General features: G+C 53.3%; 1 protein-coding gene across 2 annotated transcripts; it reads left to right on the top strand.

Annotated features, from left to right (window-relative positions):
• The first annotated feature begins 1709 nt into the window (after nucleotides 1-1709).
• Hrh2 (histamine receptor H2) lies at nucleotides 1710-22185 on the top strand. 2 transcript variants are annotated; one of them, XM_026380479.2, is made up of 2 exons: nucleotides 1710-2940; nucleotides 20196-22185. In XM_026380479.2, the coding sequence occupies exons 1-2, from the start codon at nucleotides 1856-1858 to the stop codon at nucleotides 20362-20364; spliced, it is 1254 nt and encodes a 417-aa protein (XP_026236264.1). In that variant the 5' UTR covers nucleotides 1710-1855; the 3' UTR covers nucleotides 20365-22185. The 2 variants fall into 2 exon arrangements, with proteins under 2 accessions (XP_026236264.1, XP_026236265.1); XM_026380480.1 differs by lacking the exon at nucleotides 20196-22185 and adding an exon at nucleotides 9683-9761.
• The last annotated feature ends 1833 nt before the right edge of the window (nucleotides 22186-24018 follow it).

The raw sequence follows: 24018 nt of genomic DNA, 5'->3' as shown, positions 1-24018 counted from the left end.
GGAGGAGAGGCAGGGAGAGGAGAGGAGAGGCCAGGAGACTCCAGGAGAGGCCAGGAGAGGCCAGAAGACGAGAAGCGTTCACTCAGGTCTGAAGCTTTCCCTGAACACTGAAATGCCAGCCCAATGCCAAAATGGCGATCTACACTCAGCTTTTAATGAAGCTCAGAGAAATCTGATCAGAAACAGGGATTCTTAAAAAAAAAAAAAATCCTATTGCTACCCCTCCAAAGTTAACTAAGTGTGGCAGTGGGACTCCTGCTATTTGGGCCACTTTTGTACTGAACAGACCTTCTAAAACTAGTGCCCAGAGGCCAGCTCACAGGGCCGGGTGACCACGAGGGCAGCAGAAGGTGATCAGGAACGTGATTCCTGCCCCTCAGTCCTTCTCATTCAATGGTACTTCTCGTGTCAGGATGCAAAGCCACTCCAGACGGGAGGCTGAGGGAGGCCAGTTCCTGCCTCCTGGAGACTAGCTTGCTTCTGGCAGGGCTTCTGCCAGCCACTCCATTCTGGCACTGTCCGACCTGGGGACATCCCCTGCTGGCTGCTCTGGAGTATGGATGTGCCTGAGGAGCCCAGGAACTGGCACAGCCTTGGCTTGTTCTGCTGGAAGCAGAATGTGGCCAACAGAAGGAGTCTTGGAGATACCCTGGTGACCAGGGACTCTCATTTAACCAAGAGGCATCGTGTGTGCAGCTGTTTGATTGAAGTGATCTTTATAGGAGGGAGGGAAAGAAGGTTCCAGGTTTTTAAATCATCGGAAAAAGCCGAGAGAAGATTTTGCGATGCTTGAAACGCACATGGCCGCATCCTCCTTGAGGTTTTATCGGAGCACAGCCATGCTCTCTTGAATGTGGCATGGTTGAATCTTTGTGACAGATGCCTTACTGGCCACCAAGCAGGAAATATACCACCTGCCCTTTTCCTGAAAGTTTGTTGACTCCTAACTTAAAAGTGTGATGATGTTTTGTCACAACAGCAGCACCGGACATGGCTCTCAGCACTTTCAAGAGCAAACCGAGTGCTTCTGTCATTCATCCATTCAGCCTGTCATTCATTCATGGGATGCTACCTATCTGTGGGCTCCGGAACCTGGAAGGAGACAGACCGGTGCAGTCCCTGTTCTCCCGTAGCCGAGAGCCGGTGCCCAGGTCCTTCCTCTTCTGTATAGATATTCCTAGCCCTTCCCGCAGTTTCCCCCAGGATATGGTGTATCCTGCTCCTGCCCTCCCCGCCCTGTATCCTGATTGCCCCAGTCTCTGCAAAGCAAGGCACCCAGATGGGCCCCACGCCCCCAGAGTCCTGCCAGGGGATGCAGGGCTAGAAACTCACCTTGAATGCCCTCGGGCTCCTGGTCTCATTTCAGAGGCTCAACACTTGCCCTTCACTTTTTCAGCTCCTGCTCCAGTCGCCCCAGAAAGGGAGACCACCCATCCTCTACCCAATAACATGGACAGAAGTGGGTGCCGGCTCCGGAGAAGGATACGGCTACGTCTGTGTGAGATCCCTCCCACATAGAATCAAGGCCACCTCAGTGCCGCACTCTGGTGCCTCTGTCCCCGTGCAGAGCCTGGAGATTGGAGAGCTATCGCAGCCCTGGGAGGAAGCTGGCTCCTCGGGAACCTCTGGAGCTTGAGCGCCCAGCCTGGCTTCAAGTCCCCGCCCTTGGCTCTTCGTTATTCATATCCATGCCCCACACCTATGGGACTGCTTGGTTTATTTCTAGAAAACAGCGTTGGGTCATTCGCTGAAGTCTTCACTCACATGGACCCTTTCCTTGGGCTCTCTTGGGAGTCTGGAGCCCAGTGGCTGGAACCAAAAGGCCAAGGGCAGGGCAGGAGCTTTGGGAGCCAGGATGGCGTCCAATGGCACAGCCCCTTCCTGTGGCCTGGAGTCCACCGTGTTCAAGGTCACCCTCAGCATGGTGCTAGCAGTCCTCATCCTCGTCACTGTCGCTGGCAACGTGGTAGTCTGCCTGGCTGTGGGCCTGAACCGCCGGCTCCGCAGCCTCACCAACTGCTTCATCGTGTCCTTGGCGGTCACTGACCTGCTCCTAGGCCTCCTGGTGCTGCCCTTCTCTGCCATCTACCAGCTGTCCTGCAGGTGGACCTTCGGCAAGGTCTTCTGCGACGTCTACACCAGCCTAGACGTGATGCTCTGCACGGCCTCCATCCTCAACCTCTTCATGATCAGCCTCGACCGCTACTGCGCCGTCACGGACCCACTGCGGTACCCTGTGATGGTCACCCCAGCTCGTGTGGCCATCTCCCTGGTCTTCATCTGGGTCATCTCCATCACCCTGTCCTTCCTGTCTATTCACCTGGGCTGGAACAGCGGGAGTGAGGCCAGCAAGGGCAACGACACTACCCGCAGGTGCCATGTGCAGGTCAACGAGGTGTACGGGCTGGTGGACGGGCTGGTCACCTTCTACCTGCCTCTGCTGGTCATGTGTGTCACCTACTATCGCATCTTCAAGATCGCCCGGGAGCAGGCCAGGAGGATCAACCACATGAGCTCCTGCGGGGCGGCTACCATCAGGGAGCACAAAGCCACTGTGGCTCTGGCTGTCGTGCTGGGTGCATTCATCATCTGCTGGTTTCCCTACTTCACCGTGTTTGTCTACCGTGGGCTGAAAGGGGACGATGCCGTCAATGAGGTGTTTGAAGCCGTTGTGCTGTGGCTGGGCTACGCCAACTCGGCCCTGAACCCCATCCTGTATGCTGCGCTCAACAGGGACTTCCGCACGGCTTACCAGCAGCTCTTCTGCTGCAGGCCTGGGCACCGTGGCTCCCATGAGGCTTCCCTGAGGTCCCTAAGGCTGAACAACTCTCAGCTGTCACGGAGCCACAGCCGAGGACCCAGGTGGCAGGAGGAGAAACCCCTCAAGCTGCAGGTGTGGAGTGGGACCGAAGTCACTGCACCCCAGGGAGCCACAGACAGGTAAGGCAGCCTTCACACACAGGAGGGGACCCTGGAGGGGTCTTGTGAACAGCAGCCAGGGTTCTGCTACATGGTGGCCAAGACTCTCCAGAAGCATTTCCCAAATGATATCTCATTTAATTCCTCCAAGGACTCCCTAAAGTAGAACATTTTGCCTCCATTTCAAAAGGATCCCAATAAAGGTCTCAGGGAACTTGTCAAAGGCCACCCAGCTAGGACATGGACAGAGGGCCCTTGCTCCAGAACGCATGGGCCTGTCTCTCTAATTATGTTGTCCTTCCATTCTGGAGACTTAAGTTGGAGGCTCAGCTCTGCCACTTAGGCGTCGTGGTGGAGATGGGCCTCCAATTTAGGCCCAGCCCCATAACTTACCCCTGCAGTGTAGCACTCAGATAGTCAGGTGCTGATCTATCACCTGATGGGACTGCTGGGCTAAGGGAGAAACCCATTGTATTCAGCATTGATTGAGCTCCTACTGTGCACCAGCTCTTACCATAGGGTTGCTCAAGTCAGTGGGAAGAGAGGACAGCAGAGTCAGGAGTGGGTCCTCGAAGGCCAGACCAAGAGTGTAGCTGTTTGGGGAAGATGCAAGGGTTAGACGAAAGGCCTGGGGTAACCTAAACAGAACTTTGCTTTGGGAAGAGGACTCTTTTGATGTGAATGAATTGGGTGAAACCACAGAGGCTCAGGGAGGAGGCTGGGCAATGGTCCAGGAGGGGAAAGAGAAGAAAGCCAAATTGCTGGGCTATTAAAAGAAAAAAGACACTTGCACAAAAGGTAAAGAGACAGAGTGAGATTTAGATAAAGTCACTGGGACAAGCCAGGTAGGGCATTAGGGGACACTGCACCCATGAGCTGAGTGACACTGAGGAAGCTCATTGTGTGAATGACAGCTCCTGGTCCCATGTCATCTGTTGATAGCAGTGCAGGAAAGAGTGTCGGTAGAACACCTAGCACGTACAAGTTGCTCAGTAAATGTCATTTTCTTTCTCTTCCTGTAGACTGTGGAATCCATCCATCCATCTACTCAATTATCTCTTTATCCACTCATCCATCTACCCATCCATCCATCCACCTGTCCATGCATCCACTCAACCATCCCTTCATCCACCCATCCATCCCTCCCTTCCTCCATTCATCCATCTACCCACCCATCTACCCATCCCTCCCTCCATCCCTCCAGCCATTCACCAATCCATCTATCCACCTATCTATCCATCCCTCCTTCCATCCATCCACCCACCCGCCCATCCCTTCTCTATCCCTTCATCCACCTATCCATCTACCCTTCCATCCATCTACCCATCTATCTGCCCATCCATCAATCTACTCAACCATCCATTCATTCATCCATCCCTCCATTCATCCATCCACCCATCCATCCACTCACCCACCCATCTATTCATTCTCCTATTCATCTACCCATTCATCTCTTCACTTACCCATCCATCCATCCACCCCTCCAACCATCCATCCATTCATTGCTCATTCATTTATTTGCAAACACTTTTCAGATTTCCATCACATGCCAGGGCCTATGCTGAGGGCCACGGATGTGGAAATGACATTCTGTATGTTGACACTGATGAGAGTTGTGGAAGGTGAGCTGCAAGCTCTGCTCTGATCTCTGCCTCACTCACCCTGTGGCTCGAGCAAGTCATTGTGCTCTTGGGTCTCAATTTCCTCCCATGGGGCCTTCTAGCTGTTTCCTGGAGTTGCCTAAAGTCTCCCTGAGCTAGGGGATGTGGACCCAGCAGAACTGGAGTCTGCTGTTGGGCTCTGAGCATTGCACACTCTATGAGAATGTGGACAGATACTGCAGATCCACACCAGGGCTCTCCTTCTGATGGACAGCTGTGGGCAAACCTGCCTCGCTGGGCCCCAGGTCCCCTTGCAGCTGCTACACCCCTGTAGGCATGGAATGTCCCCACCGACTTGGGACCTGGGCCCTCCCCACTCCTGTGCTATTGCTTCTGCCTCTGAGCTATTTTGCAGCCTCCCCTCTGGCCTGTTGGCCTCTAGACTGTCCCTCTCAAGTCCATCCTCCAACACCCACCCTCCACCAGGGTATATCACTGCCCCGTCATGGTGGACCTAATGCCCTTCTGATCCCATTCTTCCATGTCCCTTCCAATCCCTCATCCAGAAGGCAGCCTCAAAGGCAAAGCTGTTTTAGCTCACAGTGCAAAAAAGAAATAAAACAGACAAGCACACACCAGGGCAGAGGGCCAGAGAGCAGGCAGGTGGCACTTTTTATGTGTTGCTTTGTGTCACTCAGCCCTGTTCCACTCCCAGGCTCATAAGCTGCCTTTGCATTGTCCCGTTCCCACCCCATCCCAGAGGCCAAGGTGCACAGGGAGCCAGAGTGAGCCCTGCCCACACTGCTGCTCTGACCCCCTGGAATCACTAATCGTCCAATTATGGAATAGATGGGCAATTGCTCACAGCAGCAGGTGCCAAAGTTTGAGACTCAGTGTCCCCAGCAATGAGGGACAGTGCATGTCCCTGGGAGCTTGTCCCAGAGAACTGCCTTCTGAGTTGAGCCTTTAAATGCAAACAGAAAGCCCTTCTCACCCAGGAGGGGCTGGACCTCATTCTGTTCTCTGGGAAGGAGGGTCTGTATCCACTCTACTTTACAGTTAGGAAACCAGGGCTGGGGAGTTCCAGTAAGTCGCTCCAAGTGGCACAACTGGGAAGAAGCTCCCAAGCTGAGGTCTGAGCAACCGCAGACAGCAGCACCAGCTCCCGGTGCCCTCTGCTCCAGGCACCCCACGGGTTTGCCCATCTGCCTCTCTCATCTTCACGCCCACCCTTGGTGAAGAGCCAAGGCTAGCTAAGAATCACTGCCCACCTGGCTGACACAGCAGTGCAGAGCAGGGGACAGAGTAGGGTCTCCTGGAGGCCACAGTCCCTGGGGCAGGGGGCAGAGGGGCTGGGCAGACAAGGGAGGGTGGGGGCAGTCAGAGGACCTCACACCAAGGTCAAAGGCATGGAAATTGCAGGAGGCCAAGAGCAGCTAGAGGTCGATCTTCACACTGAGGCTGCCAGGGCCATGGGGCTCCCTGAGGCTGGCTCCGGGCTCCCTGCTGACTGATAGCAGGTCCTTCCTGCTCTCTACTGGGGTCAAGAGCCAGCGCCAACCCGCGGCCCTTATCAATGCCAGGGCTGGGCTGTCTGCCTGAGCCAAGGGTGCTAAAGGGGACCGATTCAGCCTGCCTGGGCAGAGTAGGGGCATGGTCAGCCCAGGGGGTATCCAGAGACAGGGGGCCAAACATGCTGCTGCTCCTTCCCTGTAGCCAACCAGCAGCCCATGCCCCAACATGGACCTCTGTCTGCCCCTTCCTCACCCCCACTCCCCCGGACACCTCCTCGCCTCCTAGGGTCTCTCTGCTCTGTCTCTCCTAGTGAGCTTTCCGGCATACAGATCCCCCACATGGCCTGCTCGGCCACTCCTGGTGAGCTTCCCAGAGCACGGATCCCCTGTTGTCCCCAGGTTCCCACTGAACCTGTCTCCTGCTGTGTACAGCACATCTCTGGTTTTCTTCTTGTGGCTGATGTTAAAAATAACTACCATTTAAAAAAAAAAACTGAAAAACAACACACATTCAGAACTCTGCAGTCAAGGTGTGGGCAGGGCAGTCTTTTCTGGAGAATCCCAGGCAGCATCCCCTGCTATCCCCACCACTGGACGCCACCTGTGCCCCAGGGCTCATGCCTACCCACTACCCCTACTCCACCTCTCATTCCCACCCTCCCTCCCCTCTTCTGCAAACCGACCTCTTAGAAGGACCCATGGACACCTGAGCAGTCCAGGATGGAGGCCTATCTTGAATTCCTAAATCCATCAATCTGCAGAGGCCCTGATACCACATAAGGTAACATTCTCTGGCAATTGGGACATAGGCCTACCTGCGCCCGTTCCTCAGCCTGCCATGAGCCCCAGCACCAGAGGCTCTTGATGCCTGGGTCCCTGAGCACCTTACCTTCCTGCTCCATTTCCTGACAGCATCCCCAGGCCGGGTCCCTCTCCCACCCTCCCCAGCCAAAGCAAAGTGCCCTGCACTCCTTCAGCCAGGGCATTTACCAAGGCCTGCAGGCTGCAGCACTGCTCAGGACGCAGTGAGCAAGGCAGCCCTCCTGTCCTAGGGAACAGGTCTCTCCATGTTGGACAGCGTGGTCTCCCAGACACAAAGTGGCTGGTGTCCCACAGTCTCAGATGTGGCAGAGCTCAGATTTCAGCCCAGCCTGTCACACTCAGAGCTTGAGCCCTTTCCATGGTAACACACCTGGACTTGAACTTGGCCTGCTCTTGACTGACACTTCAACTCGTCCTCTAGACACCAGAAAGGGCAGCCCAGGCACAGGGAGGCAGGTGACCTGTCTGCAGTGCTGAACAGGCTGAGAGGCTGGGCCCTGCCCAGTGCTCTTTGTGCCCCCCTACCTCACTGGTCCCTATAATCTCCCAATTCAGAGATATGATTCATGAGTACCTGGCCTATCAGCAGCCCTTGGGCACTTCCTCATTCCTCAGTGCCCCTGCACTTGCTCCCCATGGGCGGGGATGCACCCAAACCCCCAGACGCTTGGCAGGCTGCTGTGGTGCTCTGCTCCCTCCTTCAGCCACCACCCCTGCCAGGGAACCACTTCCCACCGGCCCTCCCACCTGCCTGCCCACCCTCTGCAGTCAGAGAGGATGTTTCCAAAAGTCCATCAAAGCCGGCTCCACCTCTTCTGTTGCACTTGGACTAAAATGCAAGTCCATCCCAGCCTCCAAGGCTTTGCACCAGAGCTACTGCCCTTGCCCCAGCCCTCTCATACCCCTCACACCCCAAGGGGACAGCCTCCCAGGCCACACCTTGTCCCCATTCACCCTGCCTCCCTAGGAGGTGCATGCCTGTGCTCTTGGCTGCTGAGTCCTGACACCTCGTCCTGTGCTCAGCCTGGAGCAGGCCCAGGGACTTTTTTCAAACAGATGATGAATGAATGAGTGAGCGAATGTCTTATCCTGGTCCCAGAGGGCCCTGAGAAATGAATAAAGCCACCTGCACTGTAGAGATCAAAAACTGGGTCTCAAAGAGGGAAGCAGCAGGAAGCCAGGGAGAGCTCAGAGATGACTGGCTCCTTTGCCACCGTGGCATTCCCACATAGCAGCCTCCAGGGACCGCTGGAAATCACTGCACCTCAGGGTGGCGACTGCCTGCCTCCCCAGCCCTGTCACAGACAGAACAAAAAAGTGAGGTTGTGTGCCACAAGCATAGGAAGTGGCTCATACCTAGACTGGGTCCCCTGCGCCACAAGGCATGTCCTGTTTGGCCAAGGGTGGAGGGCACAGGGAGGGTGGGGCTGGCTGTCTTCTGCTCCAAACCCAGCCCCGGGGATGCGCCTGCAGCTTCCGTGGGCAGCGGAGCCTGTGTCTGACACACTTCTGCAAAAGAGCTGCTTCTCGGAAAGGAAGTTTCCTCCTGGAGCCCAAGTTGTCGACTCCTTCAAAATCCAAACGTGTCAACTTGTGCAATCCCGCTCACCAACTGGTATGGCTTCTCGGCACGTTGATGTTAACATTTCTGAGGAGTTCCTACAAGTGCCTTTGGCACATGAGCCTTAGCAGCTGCCCTCAGACTAAGGGATGAAGGCTGCCCCTCCTGCATCTGGACTGCAGCTGGCCACCTGCCTCAAATAGGGGCTTTTCAGCTCTGCCTCTGGTTCAGGCTGCCCGGGGTTTCTCCCGGAGCGGGGTCGGGCAGAACCCTGTGGGTCATGGCCCCTGCTGGCTGGAGGAGCCACTCACCATCCGAGGGGCCTGTCCTGACCTACAGAATGGTGGCAGGGGTCTACCTCGGCAGGCCGGTGGGACAAGAGTGAGGAGAGCAAGCAGTAACACAGTCCCTGTGCCCCCAGCCACCTCTCCTCCTGCCTCCCTCCCACGGCCCTTTCCTCCTTTCTCTGACTCTTGCATGCAGTAGTCCAACCCTCTACAGCTCCACACTCAGTATGCTCAGAATTGGGTAGCCATTCTTACAATCAAGTTTGGAACATTCCATCACCTCAGAAGAAACCCTGTGCCCTTTAACTGTCACCTCTGATTCCCACATTCCATTCCCTGTGCCCCCCACCCCGTGCCCAGGAGCCTGACCCGCTTTCTTTCTGTAGATTTTCTTGTCCTGGAGGATTCACATCCGACGTGGTCTTTTGTGTCCCACTCAGTTTCCAAGGCTTGTCCTCACCACCTTTTCCTTCTTCTGCTCCTTTTTATGTTAACCATGCTCAGGTCCTCCCGTCCTCCCATCCTTCTTATCCTTCTCATCCTCCATCCTCCCCATCCTCTTCCTCCTCTCTGTCCTCCCTGTCCTCCTCCTCCTCTTCTACCTCCTCTCTGTCCTCCCCATCCTCCTCCTCCACATCTTCCCCGTCCTCCCTGTCCTCCCTGTCCTCCCTATCCCCCCTATCCCCTCATCCTTCCCATCCCCCCATCCTCCCCGTCCTCTCCTTTCTCCCCATCCTCCCCCACCACCATCCCACTTCTCCTTCACAAGTGCTCAGGCTCCATTGGCACTTCTGGGCACTTTCTAGGCCTGGGTGGAGGACTCCAGGTGGGAGGTTCTGTCACACCCACCCAGTTGCCCAAATCCCCAACTCCTTGCCAGGAGGACTTAGGGTGACCCTCCCCAGAGCCTGCCTTCTGCACACGGGCCAGCAGAGCAGACAGCTACAGCCAGTTAACCCACGTCTTCTGTCTCTTCAGAGAGTTTGGGAAGTGAGACCCTCCAGCCCCAGGAGGTGAGGGAGAGGAGAGCAGAGAGGAGGAGGGGAGCCCTTCGCAGCCTCAGAGGTCAAGGAGAACACGCCGTGGCCCCCAGGAGACTGGAAAGGTAGAGAACTTGCGCTCACCATCTGTGGTGGCTTTGCCAGCTAAAGGCCCTGACATGGCCTGGCTGGTCCCTCTGTCTCCCAGAGTGCCCCTGCCCAGTCACCTCCTGGCTCCTGGCTCCTTCCAGGACAATCTGGCTGGAGCTGCAGGGCTGTGATTGAAGGAAGAGAGCTGAATCTCCAGGCCACCGCAGATATCTTTGACCCCAAGAAAAGGAGCACCTCCTTTCCCCCCAGGGCCCTTCCCTCAGGACCCAGCCCTAGGACACAAGCTTGGCAGTCACAGGGAAGGCCAGACTCAGCTCCTCTTGACCAGAGCAACCCAGTGCAGTCCTGTTGGCATGGGAGAGTCTGTCCCTGCGGGTCACTGGGAGACAGCGTGGCCCAGGGCAGGGTCCCCAAACTTCTTCTGCAAAGGAGCAGATAGTAAATCTCACACCCTAAGCCCACATTCCGTTTCAGCCACTGCCCCACAGGCCCTCCATCCTCACCGACTGCATGCAGGACGATGATCCCGTGGGGGTGGGCTGAACAAGCTGCCCAGGCCGGCAGCCCCGGTGTGGCAGAATCCACCCCGCTGGGTGTACCTCACACTCTGAGGCTCACAGAGGCCGAGGGTGCCTGATGATATGGTTCTCAGGACATGTCTGTCACCAAACAGCACAGGGCCATACCAACTCTGCCACTGTAGACAACACATAAACTGATTGGTGGCTGTGTTCTGATAAAACTTTACTTATGGACACTAAAAGTTAAGTTGCATAGCTTCTTCATGAGTCATGAAATGTTACTCTATTTCTTAATAACTAGATGTTAGGCTAGATTTGCTCTCTGGGCTGTCATTGGCCAACCCTGGCATAGGAGAAAGAAATGAGTACCAATTCAGCCCCTTGCTCTGTGACAGGGAAGTGCCTTGCCTTCTCTGAGCCTCAGTTTGCTCATCTGCAAAACGGGGATTAAAATGCCACCCTGGGAAGACTGTGGTGAGACTTTAACTGCAATTTTTGTAAGGTGCCTGGCACAGCGTAAGTGCATAGTGAGCAGCAGCTTTGATCATTGTTCTTCCCGTGGCCTCTTTGCAGAGAAGCAGCTGGAAAGTCTGGGGCAGGCTCTGTGAACTGTGTCTCAGCTGTGCTACTGAAGCTGGGTCCTGACCCCAAGACTCATGTCCCTCATCTGAAAACAGGGGACTTGGATTAGCTTCAAGGACCATTCCAACATAACTATATATAAATGCTTAACAAGGGACAAAATTATGCCCACACCCTGGACCCTGCTATGTCAAGAATCTCCTGGCAAGGGGCAGGAAAGCCTGTTTCTTATGCTAATGAATTGCTCAGAGTATGGAGGCAAATCCAGTGGAATGTGTCCTTGTCACAGTTTGAGTTGCAGGTGCTGGAGCTGTGGGCAGGCCAGGCATAGGAAAGCTCTCAGAGAGCCCAGCCTCAGGGGTGGGGGACCTGGGTTTCTCCAAGCCTCTGCATGGGGTTTATGGCTGTATGACCTTGAGAAGGTTGCATCCCTCTCTGAATTCTAATTCTCTCATGTGTAAATAAGAGATTCTGACAACTGTGCCTACCCCTAAGAAACAGCAATGAATCTCAGGGCTCTCTGCTTTGGGGTAACACTGGTGTTTACTGAGCTCACAGTGGCTCTTTGTGACAGAGTATTGGGGTGCTGGGGTGTACCTGAGATCCAGAATGGCAGGCAGGGCCACCACACCATCAGCATGTCCACTTCCCCTAAGGCTGATCCTGCAGACAGCTGCCAAGCGTAGGGAAGGCCCTGCAGACTGGGCATCCTGGGTCCATGGATGAGAAGGTTCTCCCTCGTCCAAGGTCTGCCATCATTACAGGGGGGCTGACGGTCGGTCGGTGGCAGTCCCTTCCCACACTGAATCAGGAGATGGAGTGTTTAGAAGACTTGATTGTTGAAATGGAGTGAGCACCACTGCCCTGGCCAGGTGAGCCAATGGGGTCAGCTTGCCCAGGAGCCAACTGACCTTGGGCACTGCCCACATGCTCTTTATCTGTAAAAGGTGTGGCTAGCACCCATTGGAAGGATGGAAGGGCAGAGATTAGTACTAGCATGGGGGGGTCCGGAGACCACTGGTTCAGGCCAGTGTGGGGTGGGGTGGGGAGTTCCTGCCTGGGCAAAGCACTTCTCAGTCTCTGCCTTTCGTCCTCTTTGCGCTGTTTTGCTGTGATAGGAAACTGAGAGTATAGAGGAAACTCTGTGGCCACCATCTTTGTGCAGAGAGACTCTGATTTGTTGAGCTTATTTTCCTAGAAACTGGGTTTCTGGAAACAGAGTCACTGGCTGACGGGAAGGGATATTTTAAACCTCTATTCACCCTGCCTGTTCCCAGGACCAGCCATATGGCTTCAGTCACCAAGGTGTCACTTCCACAAAGCCACCTGCAAGTGGGTTCTGGAAGTGACATGGAGGATGACTAGGGCAGAAGGACAGACCACAAGGAGAGGCCCTGGGGTGTGAGGTGGGCAGGTGCAGGGAAAGGGACAGGGAGACTGAAGGAGCCCAGGAGGGGGTTCTGAGGGGAGCCCTGTCCCACACCCGAGGCGTGGGCCATCAGAGACTGTGGGCCCAGCATGCCCAGGCAGGATGCAGCGCCTAGCAGGCCTGGGGCGATTCCCACTCAACTGTCACCGCTAGGTGGCGACACATGGCAGGCCTATTTCCCTGTCTTGAACTGGGCAAGCACCTTGACGGCCTCCCGGGGATAGGAGGTAGTGAGTGGCAATCAACTGGAAGTATCTTGGCCCTCGGGGTCTTTCTCCATAAGCTCCCACTGGCATGAGTGGCCCGAGCTTCCAGATGTCCTCCAATTTTAAAAAAGAAATCTGATTCAAGACAGGGTTGGTCAAGCCAGCCGCCCCAAATAGAGGCCTTTGGAGAGTTTGAGCGACTGGGCTGGGTGAGCCCAGGCCAGGACTGGGGAGCTGAGTGTGACACAAATACCAGGGAGGAGGAGTGGGGTGAGGGCTTCTCTGAGCATGCTCCTTGCACTCTGGAGGAGGGTGGGCCGGAGCTTCCAGCTCGGCAGTGGGGCCAGCCTGGGCCCTCCAGAGGCTGCACTGTACCCTTTATTTGCTGCGAGTTCTGGGAAAATGACCCAAGTTCCTCCTCTGTCAGAGGTGACAAAATAATGTGTCATGTATGTCACATGTGTGTTGGAAGTTACATGAGACCTGGCATGTTAAATGCCACAGCCTTGGGCACTCTCATTATGGGTTACTCAGCAATCCGAGTCCACAGCAGGAACTGGATGGCAGGGAGGCAGTGGAGAGCCAAGCAGGAAGCCAGGCTCCCCAAGCCTTCATTCTCCTCCAATTTATGTGCCCAACAAGCTGTGACATAACCCAGCACTGGCTTACCGGCTGGGTGACCTTAGGCAAGTTTTCTAACTTCTCTGGGCCTTTGTCGCCTCCCCTCTGTGATGAGGAAATTGATAATACCTGCCCCGTGGGTTAGTATGTCAGGGTCCTGAGAGCCAGGCCTGCGCGCACGCTGCTCTGAGGGTGGTAGTTTTTCTGTGGCTGCTCTTGGGACTCAGTGCACAGGGTTTGGACCCAGCATACGGGGCATGGAGTCAGCATGTGTCCTCGGTCAGGTCACTTACCCCGTGGAGGGCCAGTTCCTCCTCTGTGAAGATGTGGGGGGTGGTGCTCACCTGGCAGGGCTGCTGGGAGAGGCCCCTCCAAGCAGAGGACATGCTCAACATGCATGCTGAGCCCCACGCTTTACCTAGAGCTCCAGAGAGGACTCCACCAGGCTGCGCAGCCACCCCCTGCAGCCTCTCAGCGGTAGGGCACACTCCTGGACAGAGAGTGCTGGGCAGCGTCTGTTACTTCACAGAATAGCCGAGATCATCACCTTAGAAGTGGGAGACATTGACTTTGGCTTGTGGTGTTAGAGGTTTCATGGTCAGCTGGCCACATTGCTCCTGGGCCTGTGCAGGCTCAGTATGTCCTGGCACAAGGTGGAGCAGGGCCGTCACCTCATGGCAGCTGGAAGCAAGAGTGAGCCAGGAAGGGGCCAGGGTCCCAGTGTCCCCCTCAAGGAATGCCCCAGTGATCCAACCTGGGTCCCACTCCTGCAGGACCCACCACCTCCCCATAGCACCACAGACAGGTGACCCAGCCTTTAGCACGGGGTCTTTAGGGACATTGCAGATCCAAACTATAGCAGAGGAACAAACTCCCTTCTGCCCCTGGACACTCACTGCCCCACACAGTTGTAAAATCTCAGAGAATGTCCTGTCCAGGCCACAGAGTGAAGCCCTACCTGGTCAATTCCTAACTCCTCTACTTCACAGCCTTCAGTAGTACCCAGTGCCTGTCAGATCTCACCAGCCTCTTCAGGCAGGCTGTCCCCTGCTGGCTGCAGAACCCTGCACCTCCCCTCCCTCTGCATCCCACATTCCTCTCTGTCCTCAGAGCACAGCTCCCAGCGCATGCCGTTCCCTCTGCCTGGAGAACCCCAACGGCCCCCAACACTGCTGTGGAAATTCCCCCCACCGCACAGGCCCAACACAAATGCCACCTGCTCTGGGCAGCTGTGAGTTTTTGATGACCCCAGGGCAAAGCACCTAATGACCTGTGTATTACAGGAAAATTTTCAAAACATTTCACTTTTCCCATATTTCTCACGGCTCCAACCGCCCTTTTCCCAGGTCTATCCTGGGCCTAAGCAGGAGGCGGAGCTGTCTGAGACCCAAAGGCGGGGAAAGAGCTTGGGTCCAACCCAACACAGGGTGCCTGTTTCCAAATCGCGTCCTTTCACCGGTCTCCCACGCGCGGCTGCTGCCCAGATGTTGGCTAAATGGCAGTGTCCCCCTCTGACTCTCCAGAAGTGAGAGGGTGTGTGCAGCCCAACGCCCGCCTGTGGGGAAGGAAGGGAGGAAGCCACAATGGGTTGGCTGCGCTGCTGCCCCCGCCCTCTGGTCGTGCAAGATGTGCTCCAGAAGCCTCAGGTCTGCGGAGACTTGCTGCGCTTCCGCTCATCCAGCCACCCAGTCCCTGACTCCAGGTTGGACAGCGGGGGACACTGGCTTGAGTCTGGGAGACAGACAAGGGCAGGGTCAGCTCGCCCCGTGGTAAGAGCCTTAGCAGAGGGGCTGCAGGTGCTAGGAGGGCACAGTAACCTGGGCCACCTGAGGCAGCTGCCCAGAGGTAATGCCAGACAGCCGGAATCAGGAGAGGAGCTGGCCATCTGAGGAGGTAAAGGACTGTCATGCAAGGACACCGACGCCAGTCACGGCAGGATAGGAAGTACTGGGCGATTCTGTCTGAGATCCCGTGGGACCGGCGGTGGAGGGAAACCCAAAGGGCAGTGGCGCTGCTCCTGCCGGGTCCCAGCTACCCGGAGCCGGAGCCGGCCCTCGCAGGCGGCGGGTGCTGTGCCCTGACCCCTGGCGGCCGGCCGTGTTATAACACCCTCGTGCAGTGAGATTCCAGCAACATTTAATGGGAAATATCCGGGACGCTGCTGAGGTAGCAGAAGTCTAGTTACAGACGCGTGGGACGGGCGGGACAGGTGATCCACTGGAGATGAAGAGACCGAGGGGCTGCAAGCCTGCCTGGGTCCTAGGGCTCAAATGTCACAGGCATTTGTTTTTCTCCAGTTTTGGACTTGGTTTCCCAGGGTCTGACTCTCCCCTGAAGTTTCAGGTTCACGTTTCATTGTCTGGCTGGGTCATGGATCCCTCTGATCCGACTGTCACAAGCAACTTTTAAGCAAGGGCAAAGGGCAAGAGGTCACGTTAGCCTGACCCACACGGGGAAGATGGGGAAGGTTGCCTCTCACAGAAGAATCAGGTGCTGCAGCTGAGAGAAGGGGAAGTGGGTGGAAAGGTGCAGAGGCTGTGGGAAGCATCTAGCAGCACCCAGGGCTCCTCTCTTGCACTCTCCAGCATCCCCTGCATCCCCTCACGCCCAGGCTAGGGCTCAGGAGAGAAGGGCACAGGGCCCTGAGTGGATGCAGATCGCGCCTCTCAAGTGTGTGAGGGTAAGCTGGGCTCTGTGTTCCTTCAGCTCACCTTGCATGGCTGGAAGGTCAGCAGAGGGGGGGGGCACTGCCTGCCCCCAGGTCTTTAAGGTTAACCACTCCTGCTACAATGCTGCTTTGGATAAACATTTTATTTTTTTTTTCTTAATAGAAGGTAAATATTTCTTTCATATGATGTAGAGAAAAGAGAATAAAGTCAATTTAAATCAAGAAAGAAAAGAGAGGAGGGGAATGTAGAAGGGGGGGCAAATGTAAAGCACAAAAACAGGAAGAAGAAATAAGTGAAAATGCATCAGTAATTTTATTGAATGTAAACCGAATAATCTGGCCAATGAAAAAATACCAAGATCATCAGATTTGATTTTTGAAATCCAAGCAAGTATCTTAATAAGCACAGACTTAAGGAAATAAAAACATTGAAAGTGTGAGAAATAAAAAAATGTATACTAGATACTACACACAAATATTAATCAGAAGAAATCTAGTAGCTATATTAATACCAAAGTGAACTTTAAGCAAAAAGCATTACTAGAGATAAAAATGGCCACCATATTTTGATAAGAGATAATCCAAAATCCACCAGAAATATAATATTCTAAACTTGTATGTGCCAAATAATCTACCTCTAAAAATAAAGTTGACAAAACTACAAAGAAATAAACAAATCATTATAGTATAAAATGTATAACATACTTCTATCAATATTTGAAGATCAAATACATAAAAAATTAATCAGGATATGTAATATTTTGGAAACACAAATGAAAAGCTTATAAATCAATATTATTGAATAAAACACTACTTCCAACAGCTAGAGAATCCGTATTCCTCTCAAGCATGCATAAACACTTAAAAGGTTGACTATGTACTAGACCAAGAAGCAAGAATCAACGTATTTCAAAGAACTGTAGGCATACATAATAAGTCACTGACAACAACTAAACAACAACAAACCTTTACTTATTTGCGGACACATTTCTTAGTAAATCATGGGATGAAGAAAATTCCTTATGGTCATTAGAAAATATTGTCAGGTAAGCAACAATAAAAACACTGCACATAAAACTTAGAGTACACCTCCGAAAGCTGTACTTAAAGAAAAATGTGTAGCTTGAGATGCTTATAATTTAAAAATAAACCTGAAATGTGATGATCTAAACATCCAATTTAGAGAGTTAAAGAAACAACCAAATAGTAAATCTCAAAGAATTCAAAGATGGTAAAGGAAAAAGTGAAGACAAATTATCAGCAGAAGCCCATGGAACAGAAGACTTAGATTTACCAGCGAAGAGCAGCAACATCAAAAGATTAAAAAAAAAAATCTGGCAAAACGTACTGAAAGTGTAAGTGATACAAGAAATACAATAATGAGAGGGATATTATCTTAGATGTTGCAGAGCTGGAGACTGATAATAAGAACGTTGGGATCAATGCTCTGCCCATGGCAAAGGAAAATGAACTTGAAGCGAAAGGTTGAGGTAGCACTATCAATCAGCAGGGAAATCCACCGGTGGTCTTTGGATATTAAAATTGGGGTTGGGAGCCTGGAGGGAGCAAGTAGAAAAATAAAATAGCCCCAAGTTTCACGTGATACACAAAGTCAATTCCAGATAAGCTGATGGGTTAAATACCAAAACCAAATATTTAACTTTTAGAAGAAAATGTGGAATATCTTTCTGACCTTGGGGGTAGGAAGGGATTTTTAAAATAAGAACCAAGATGTGAAAACCCAACCGAGAGATGAATTTGACTATTAAAATTAAGGAATTTCTGCTTTCCAAAAGACAAATCACTTAAGATAATAAAGTCTTGGAAAATCACGTATTCAAAGTAAAATGTCAGAACACAGAACACAAAGAAGCAGACCAACATCTCATTGTTCCTCCACTCCACGTCTTTTTGTTACATGTTGATTCCATCATTAGATGTTTTTCAATTGAAATACATTAATCATCCAAAGAGACTATATGGATATAAGATCTGTCTCCCTAAAGGATCTATTAAAAGGATCTATAAAAACCTTTATAAAAGACAAGCCAGAAGTGGGTAAAGACTTGCAACACAATCCAAGTATTAGTATTCAGACATAAATAAAGAGTTCTGTGGCAGGCACACCCGGAGAGGGAGGAGGGGAGGAGAGGAGAGATGGGAAGAAGACGAGGGAGGCGGTGGGGGTGAGGGCCTGGGCAGAGACCTGAGCAGCCTCTTCAGTAATCAGAGAGGCATGAATTTAAAAAGAGGGCTCCATTTCACACTCACCAGATCAACAAGGTCTGAACTTGACAGGATCCTGTGCTGGTGAGAATGTCACCCGGAGCCACTGCACGGCTGTGGGACCTGTGGGACGGGAAGGGTCCTGCGCCTCTGGAGAGCAATTTGGCCAACCTCCATGAGCCTCGATGCCAGACGTCACAGGAGGAACTGGAAAGCGTGCATCAGGACCAAGGTCCAGGACGCGCCGGGCGGTGTTGTTGAAATGGTCAAGACTGGGGACAGTCTGGGTGGTCATCAGGAGATGAGTGGATGGACCAGTTGAAATGCATTCATACCATGGACCCAAGCACTGAGAATTAACAGTGGGTGCTCCTGTTTCATCTGAAAAATATCATGTTGAACAAGAACAGAAAGTTAGCTGCAGGAAAAAAAATTCCCATATCACGATAGCACTGGGCTGGCAGAACAGCCCAATATGTTGTCTAGGGATGCAGACGCGTGTGCTAGAGCAGGTCAGGTGCTGGTGACGTTCCATTTCTCACCCTGCGCTGTGGTCCACTGGTGTATTTTAATATTCTTTAAACCACGTACATGTGCTTTATAGAGTCTCTGGGTGACAAGTTGTCTCATTTAAGAATACCTGATGACTGAATCGTCGTGTAACAAAAGACGTGGGATTGGAGGAGCCATCTGAGATGCTGGCTTTCTTCTTTCTCTCCTTCTCTGTGTTCTGACATTTTACTGTGAGCGTCAGGTATTTCTAAGGCTGTGTTCTCTCAAGCGACTCTTGAGCTGCTAGAGAAGAGGTGGCTATTCCCCAGCCTCTAGGAGGCTTTTCTTTGACAACTCTACTAATTTCAGTGAGAGTGATTTCCCCAAAGCCATGGCCCCACCTGGAATGTGAGTCTAAGGGCAGATTCCTGCCTGCCTGCTCAGACCTGTATACTGCTAACACAGAAAAGGGTGCTCCTGAAATGCCAGAGATGTGACATTCAGGTCCAGGCAGGAAGGGCGTCCTGGGGCTGGGCCGGCAGGGAGAGCCCAGGCCACACAGAGAAGGCAGGGTGGGGCTGGCTGTGTCCTTGCTCTGAGCCTACAGTCAGGCCTCCAAGTCCACAGCCACCTTCTCATAGACTCCAAGGGAAGCACAGAGCTCCCTGTCTCTGTCTGAAAGGAAAAGGTGCTGGAGTCCTCTGGTGGCCTGAGTGCTCACAGCTGGTATTAATGCCACCTTCCCAGTGCATACAAGTCAAGTTGCAGAGGCCCAGGAACCCTTTCATTCAGACTTGGAAACAGAGTTGGAGAGTGGCCCAGTGGGAGAGCACTTGCTTAGCATGTAAGACACCCTGAGTTTCATCCATGGCACTGGAAAAAGAGCAGATTCCAAAAGAGCAAACCTTAACTGAGCTCCTACTGTGAGCCAACCTGTGTGTGCTTTTATACATATTTTACGACACCAAATTCCTTCAAGAATTGGGGATATTGCTGGGCATGATGGCACCCACCTGTAATCCCAGAGCCTAGGGAGGCTGAGGCAGGAGGATCACAAGTTTGAGGCCAGTCTTAGCAACTTAGTGAAACCCTAAGCAACTTAGTGAGACCCTGCCTCAAAACAAACAAACAAACAATAAAAAGGGCTGAGGTGATGTAATTCAGTGGTAAAGATTTCCTGGTTTCAATCCCCAGTACTGAAAAAAGGAGGGGGGGGGAGTGTTGCTTGAGAGGCTGAGGCAGAAGAGTCTCAAGTTCAAAGCCAGACTCAGCAACTAGTGAAGCCCTAAGCAACTTAGTGAGATCCTGAAAAAGGACTAGGGATGTGGCTCAGTGGTTAAGCACCCCTGGGTTCAATCCCCAGTACCCAGTACCAAATAAACAAACAAACAAAACAGAAAGAGAGTTGAGAAGGTGACTATTTACATCCACTTAAGGTTCAGAGAAGCTAAGAAACTTGACTAAGGTGTCCAGCATATTAGAAACAGAGCTGGGGTTTGGAACAAGTCACCCCAATGTGGAGGAAAGAAGCATATGTTGCCTGTGCCACTCTGGGCAGCGAAGAGGGGTCCCCGTCCTGCCCCTCACCCCTTCCCAAAGACCGGCTCAATAGTAACAAAGCAGAGCAGCTCTGACCTCTGCTTGTGTCTCCTCAGGAAGCCGGCGCTGTCCTGCACCACGTGCGCCAACAGCCTCCTGAACTGCTGCAAGAGCCTGTGGGGGCTTCGGTTCCTCCACAGGCAGCAGCGATGCCCCTCAGAGGAGTTGTCCGGGGAGCCACTGCCCGAGGACACCCCGACGACACTGTCCCAGGAGGCTGTCTAAACCCTGCTCCAGGACCCTGAAGATTCTGCTCACCCAAGTTTGACCTCTGGAGCCCCCGAGGACCCAGTCTCCAAAGCCACGGAGAACTGGGGGCTCCCAGCACACACAGTGGGTGCCGTGGTGCCTAGACCCGGGCTAGACATTGGCTCTGTGCTCGGCACCCCACCCTCATGCTCAGGACTCCTCTGGGCTGAATCCAGGGGTTCAGAGCACACGTTGGTGCTGGCCCTAAGTGTCATGAGTGGAGACAGTGGGACGTACAGAGGTGCGTGCATGCGGGAGCCTGAACACGTATGTGTGGGAACCCGCTTGTCCTCTAAGCAGGGCAGAGGGTGCTGCATAAACAGGCCTTTCACCCTCTCATGGGTCAGCAGGACAAAGGGAAGGGAGGAGGAGGAAGAGGAGGGGACTGTCTTCCATTAGCACCTACTATGTGCAGGCACCTTACCTCACCTGTGTGCGCTTTCATAACCCTTTAGCATGTCCTCAGGGAAAGGGTCACCATCCCAGCCTCACTGAGGTAGAAACTGAGAGTCAGAAAACTACAGGGCCCCCCTGGGGCCACTCAGCCAGACTGGAAGAAGCACTCAACAGATTTTGGAATGGATGGGTGGGTGGGTAGATGGATGGATGGGTGGAAAGCCATGCTCTCGACCCTGCACTGCACTATAGTTTACTCTTTAGAGGTGAAGCAATTTCCTTGCCTCAGCCTACCCTCTCCTGGCAAAGCCTAGAGCCCTGGGGCCTTGGAATCCTTTGGGGCTAAAGTCCGACCCTCTCTGCTGCTTGTTGGTGTGCATGGACTCCCGGGCACCGTGTGCTGACTGGTGGAAATGATCAAGGTGGTGCTGGCCCAGGGGTGCCTTTCGATGGCTGTGTTTCTTTGGGCACATCTCCTGACCCCGCTGAGCAGCTCTTTACTCCTCTGTTCAACTGGGCAAGTTCCTCCTCCCTATCTGTAGGGTTGTGGGAGTGACCCCTGGAGACGGGGCGGTGAGAGCCCCAGAGGCATGAGAGTGTGGGCAGACTTCTCAGCAGCATCTCTCTTTACTGGCCCTGCCCCTCCATGACACCCTTGCTAGGCTTCCAAGACCCTGTCTGGTTCCCTCCCTCACTGTCCACCCAGGACTTCTCAGTCCTCTCTGAGCTCATCACTGTCCAGCCACGAGTGAGCGGCAGCCATTCTCTATCGCTCCGTCCAGCGCCCTCCCCTCACTCAGGGTGTCTCCCTCCGTGACTTCACCTACACCCAAGGCCTCAGCTACGAGGCACCAGGAGCCTTCACACAGATCCCAGGTGTAGCCAGGCTCCTCGGGGCTGCGACCCTTCTGCCTATGTGCCCCCTCCGGTGGGATGTTCCCAAGACACCCCACCTCCGAGTTTCCGTAACCACACTTCTCGGTGTCCCTGTACCTGCTCCCCCAGGTTCCACTTCTCATGCAAAAACCCCACTGGGGCTTCCATAGCTGAGGAGGCATCGTTTGCCTGCTTCCAGTGTCCAAGCTCTCTGGTCCTAGGCCCCACTGGGGTCCACCCTCCAGCTGATTCTGTCTGCCCTGCTGTCACTCATCCCTGGGCCCTGTCTCCAGTAGGACAAATGGAACAGCTTCTGACGCCTCCCTCCATGTCCCCACCCCCTTCCTCCAGCCCCTCTCCACACATGGTGGCCAAAGCTGATGACCCACAGGTGCTGTATATGCCCCGCATGCCCAGCCCTCCCTCCTGTCCCCGGCCCGGCCTTTGCCTCCTGGTTTCTGTATCTCACTGCTCTTCCTGGCAGCCAGGCATGCTCAGTGCTGTTTCCATGACGACATGCTCTTGCCCTTGGGTCAGTTGACTTCCTGCAGATCTCAGGCACAACTGCCCTTCCTTGAGGAAGTCTTCCTTGTCTCTTCACTGGAAGCCCCTGGCATGGCGGTAACGATACTGCCACTTGGCTGACTCCTGGAACATCATCTGCCTCCCCTGCTCATGAGTTCTGGTGACAATTGTCTGTCTAGTCCCTAGAAGAGTGTTTGGCACACAGTAGGAGCTTCATGAATGTTTGTTAGATTGGCTAGCAGAGAACATGAAGAGTGCAGAGCGTGGTCAACAGCCTACCTGCCAATAAACTCAGAGACTTGGTTTGCCCTGGTAAGCCCCAGAGATGCTTAGTTTCTGGGCTGTTTCTTCTGGAAGTCCCAGAAACCCCTCTTTTGGAAGTTCCCCCAAGAGTCTGAGACAGCTGGGTCTCCAAGTCATGCCAAGTATTTGGAGGCATAAGATCTACAGTGCAAGCAAACTGCAGCCTGATCACAGACACGGCTGGTCAGGGCTCCACCCCAGGAGCCCATTAGCTACCTGCCACTGCAGAGGACTCCTTGCAGCCTGCATCTGGGCTGTCCTGGCCCCTCTGGAGGCCTCCTGGAGACTCGGCTGGCTGCAGAAGTGGGGTACCTGCTGCCCAGAGGCAGCATATGTGGTGGACCTGAGTTAGCATTCTGTGTTACCATCATGTTCCAATAAAGCTATCAAAATGCAGGCTGCCTTGCTGTTTCATTTCTTAAATCCCCAGTGAAGAGATACTCCCAAACTTCATCATACGGTGTCTTGATTTAGAGTCCCAATGGCGGGGCATGGTGGTACACTTCTATAATCCCAGCAGCTCGGGAGGCTGAGGCAGGAGGATTGCAAGTTCAAAACCAGCCTCAGCAAAAGTGAAGTGCTAAGCAACTCAGTGATACCCTGTCTCTAAATAAAGTACAAAATAGGGCTGGGGTGTGGCTCAGTGATTGAGTGCCCCTGAGTTCAATCCCTGGTTACTCCCCCCTCCCCCAAAAAAAGAGTCACAATAGAATTCTGAAGTAAAGGCCAAATTAAAAATTACCTTAAAAAGTTAGGGAGTTTCCCCAAAGCTATGATTTGACTTAAGACCTCCTTCAGAGGCCATAAAGAGTGAAACCACAGATGGGCAGACCACAGAAGTTCACCTCTCGAGACTTTGGGTGGTCATAAATTTCTGAAGAGATACCATTCAACCCAGTACACAACTAAACCGAGATATTGAAAAGGGAACGTGACTTGCCCAAGGTCCTCTTTCCTGCTCACCTGGGGAACCAGGTGTATGGCTGGGACTCCATGCAGTGGCAGGTCTCCAGAGTTCCCAGATGCCAAGATGCTTTTGTTACCTAGGAGAAAGGGATATCTTTTAAATAGAAATCTTCTCAAGCAAGGAAGCCAGCAGTCAGTAGGTGGGGTGATGAGAGACACCAGGTCAAGAGAATATCCATGGATTTTGTGCAAGGAATGATCCCAGAGATTCCAATGACAGGCTCTTGAAAAGGAAAGGCACTGGTCAGAATCGAGTCACAGTGGGGTGACTTCATGGGCACTCAGCTGGGACTGGAGCTGGGGACTGCCATTTCCAGAATCCTGTTCTGTCCAATGCAGATTCCATCACCAGGAATCAGAAGAGAAGCAAAGGCAAGCAGGCGAAGGTGGAAGGAGACCAGAGGCCAGTCAGGCTGACACAGAGCAGGCGCCTGCTGGGAAGGCCAGGCAGTTAGGAACCGTGTCTCACCTTACTTTCAAAAGGTGTCAAGCAAGAGGGGGCAAAAATGGTAAGACTGGTGGCAGGGAGTGGGGGGGAGGTTTTTAAAAGCCCTTTCCTGGAGT

Source organism: Urocitellus parryii, chromosome 1 (assembly GCF_045843805.1).
Source record: "Urocitellus parryii isolate mUroPar1 chromosome 1, mUroPar1.hap1, whole genome shotgun sequence".
NCBI lineage: Eukaryota > Metazoa > Chordata > Mammalia > Rodentia > Sciuridae > Urocitellus > Urocitellus parryii.
This window is presented reverse-complemented; position numbering and strand designations above follow the sequence as displayed.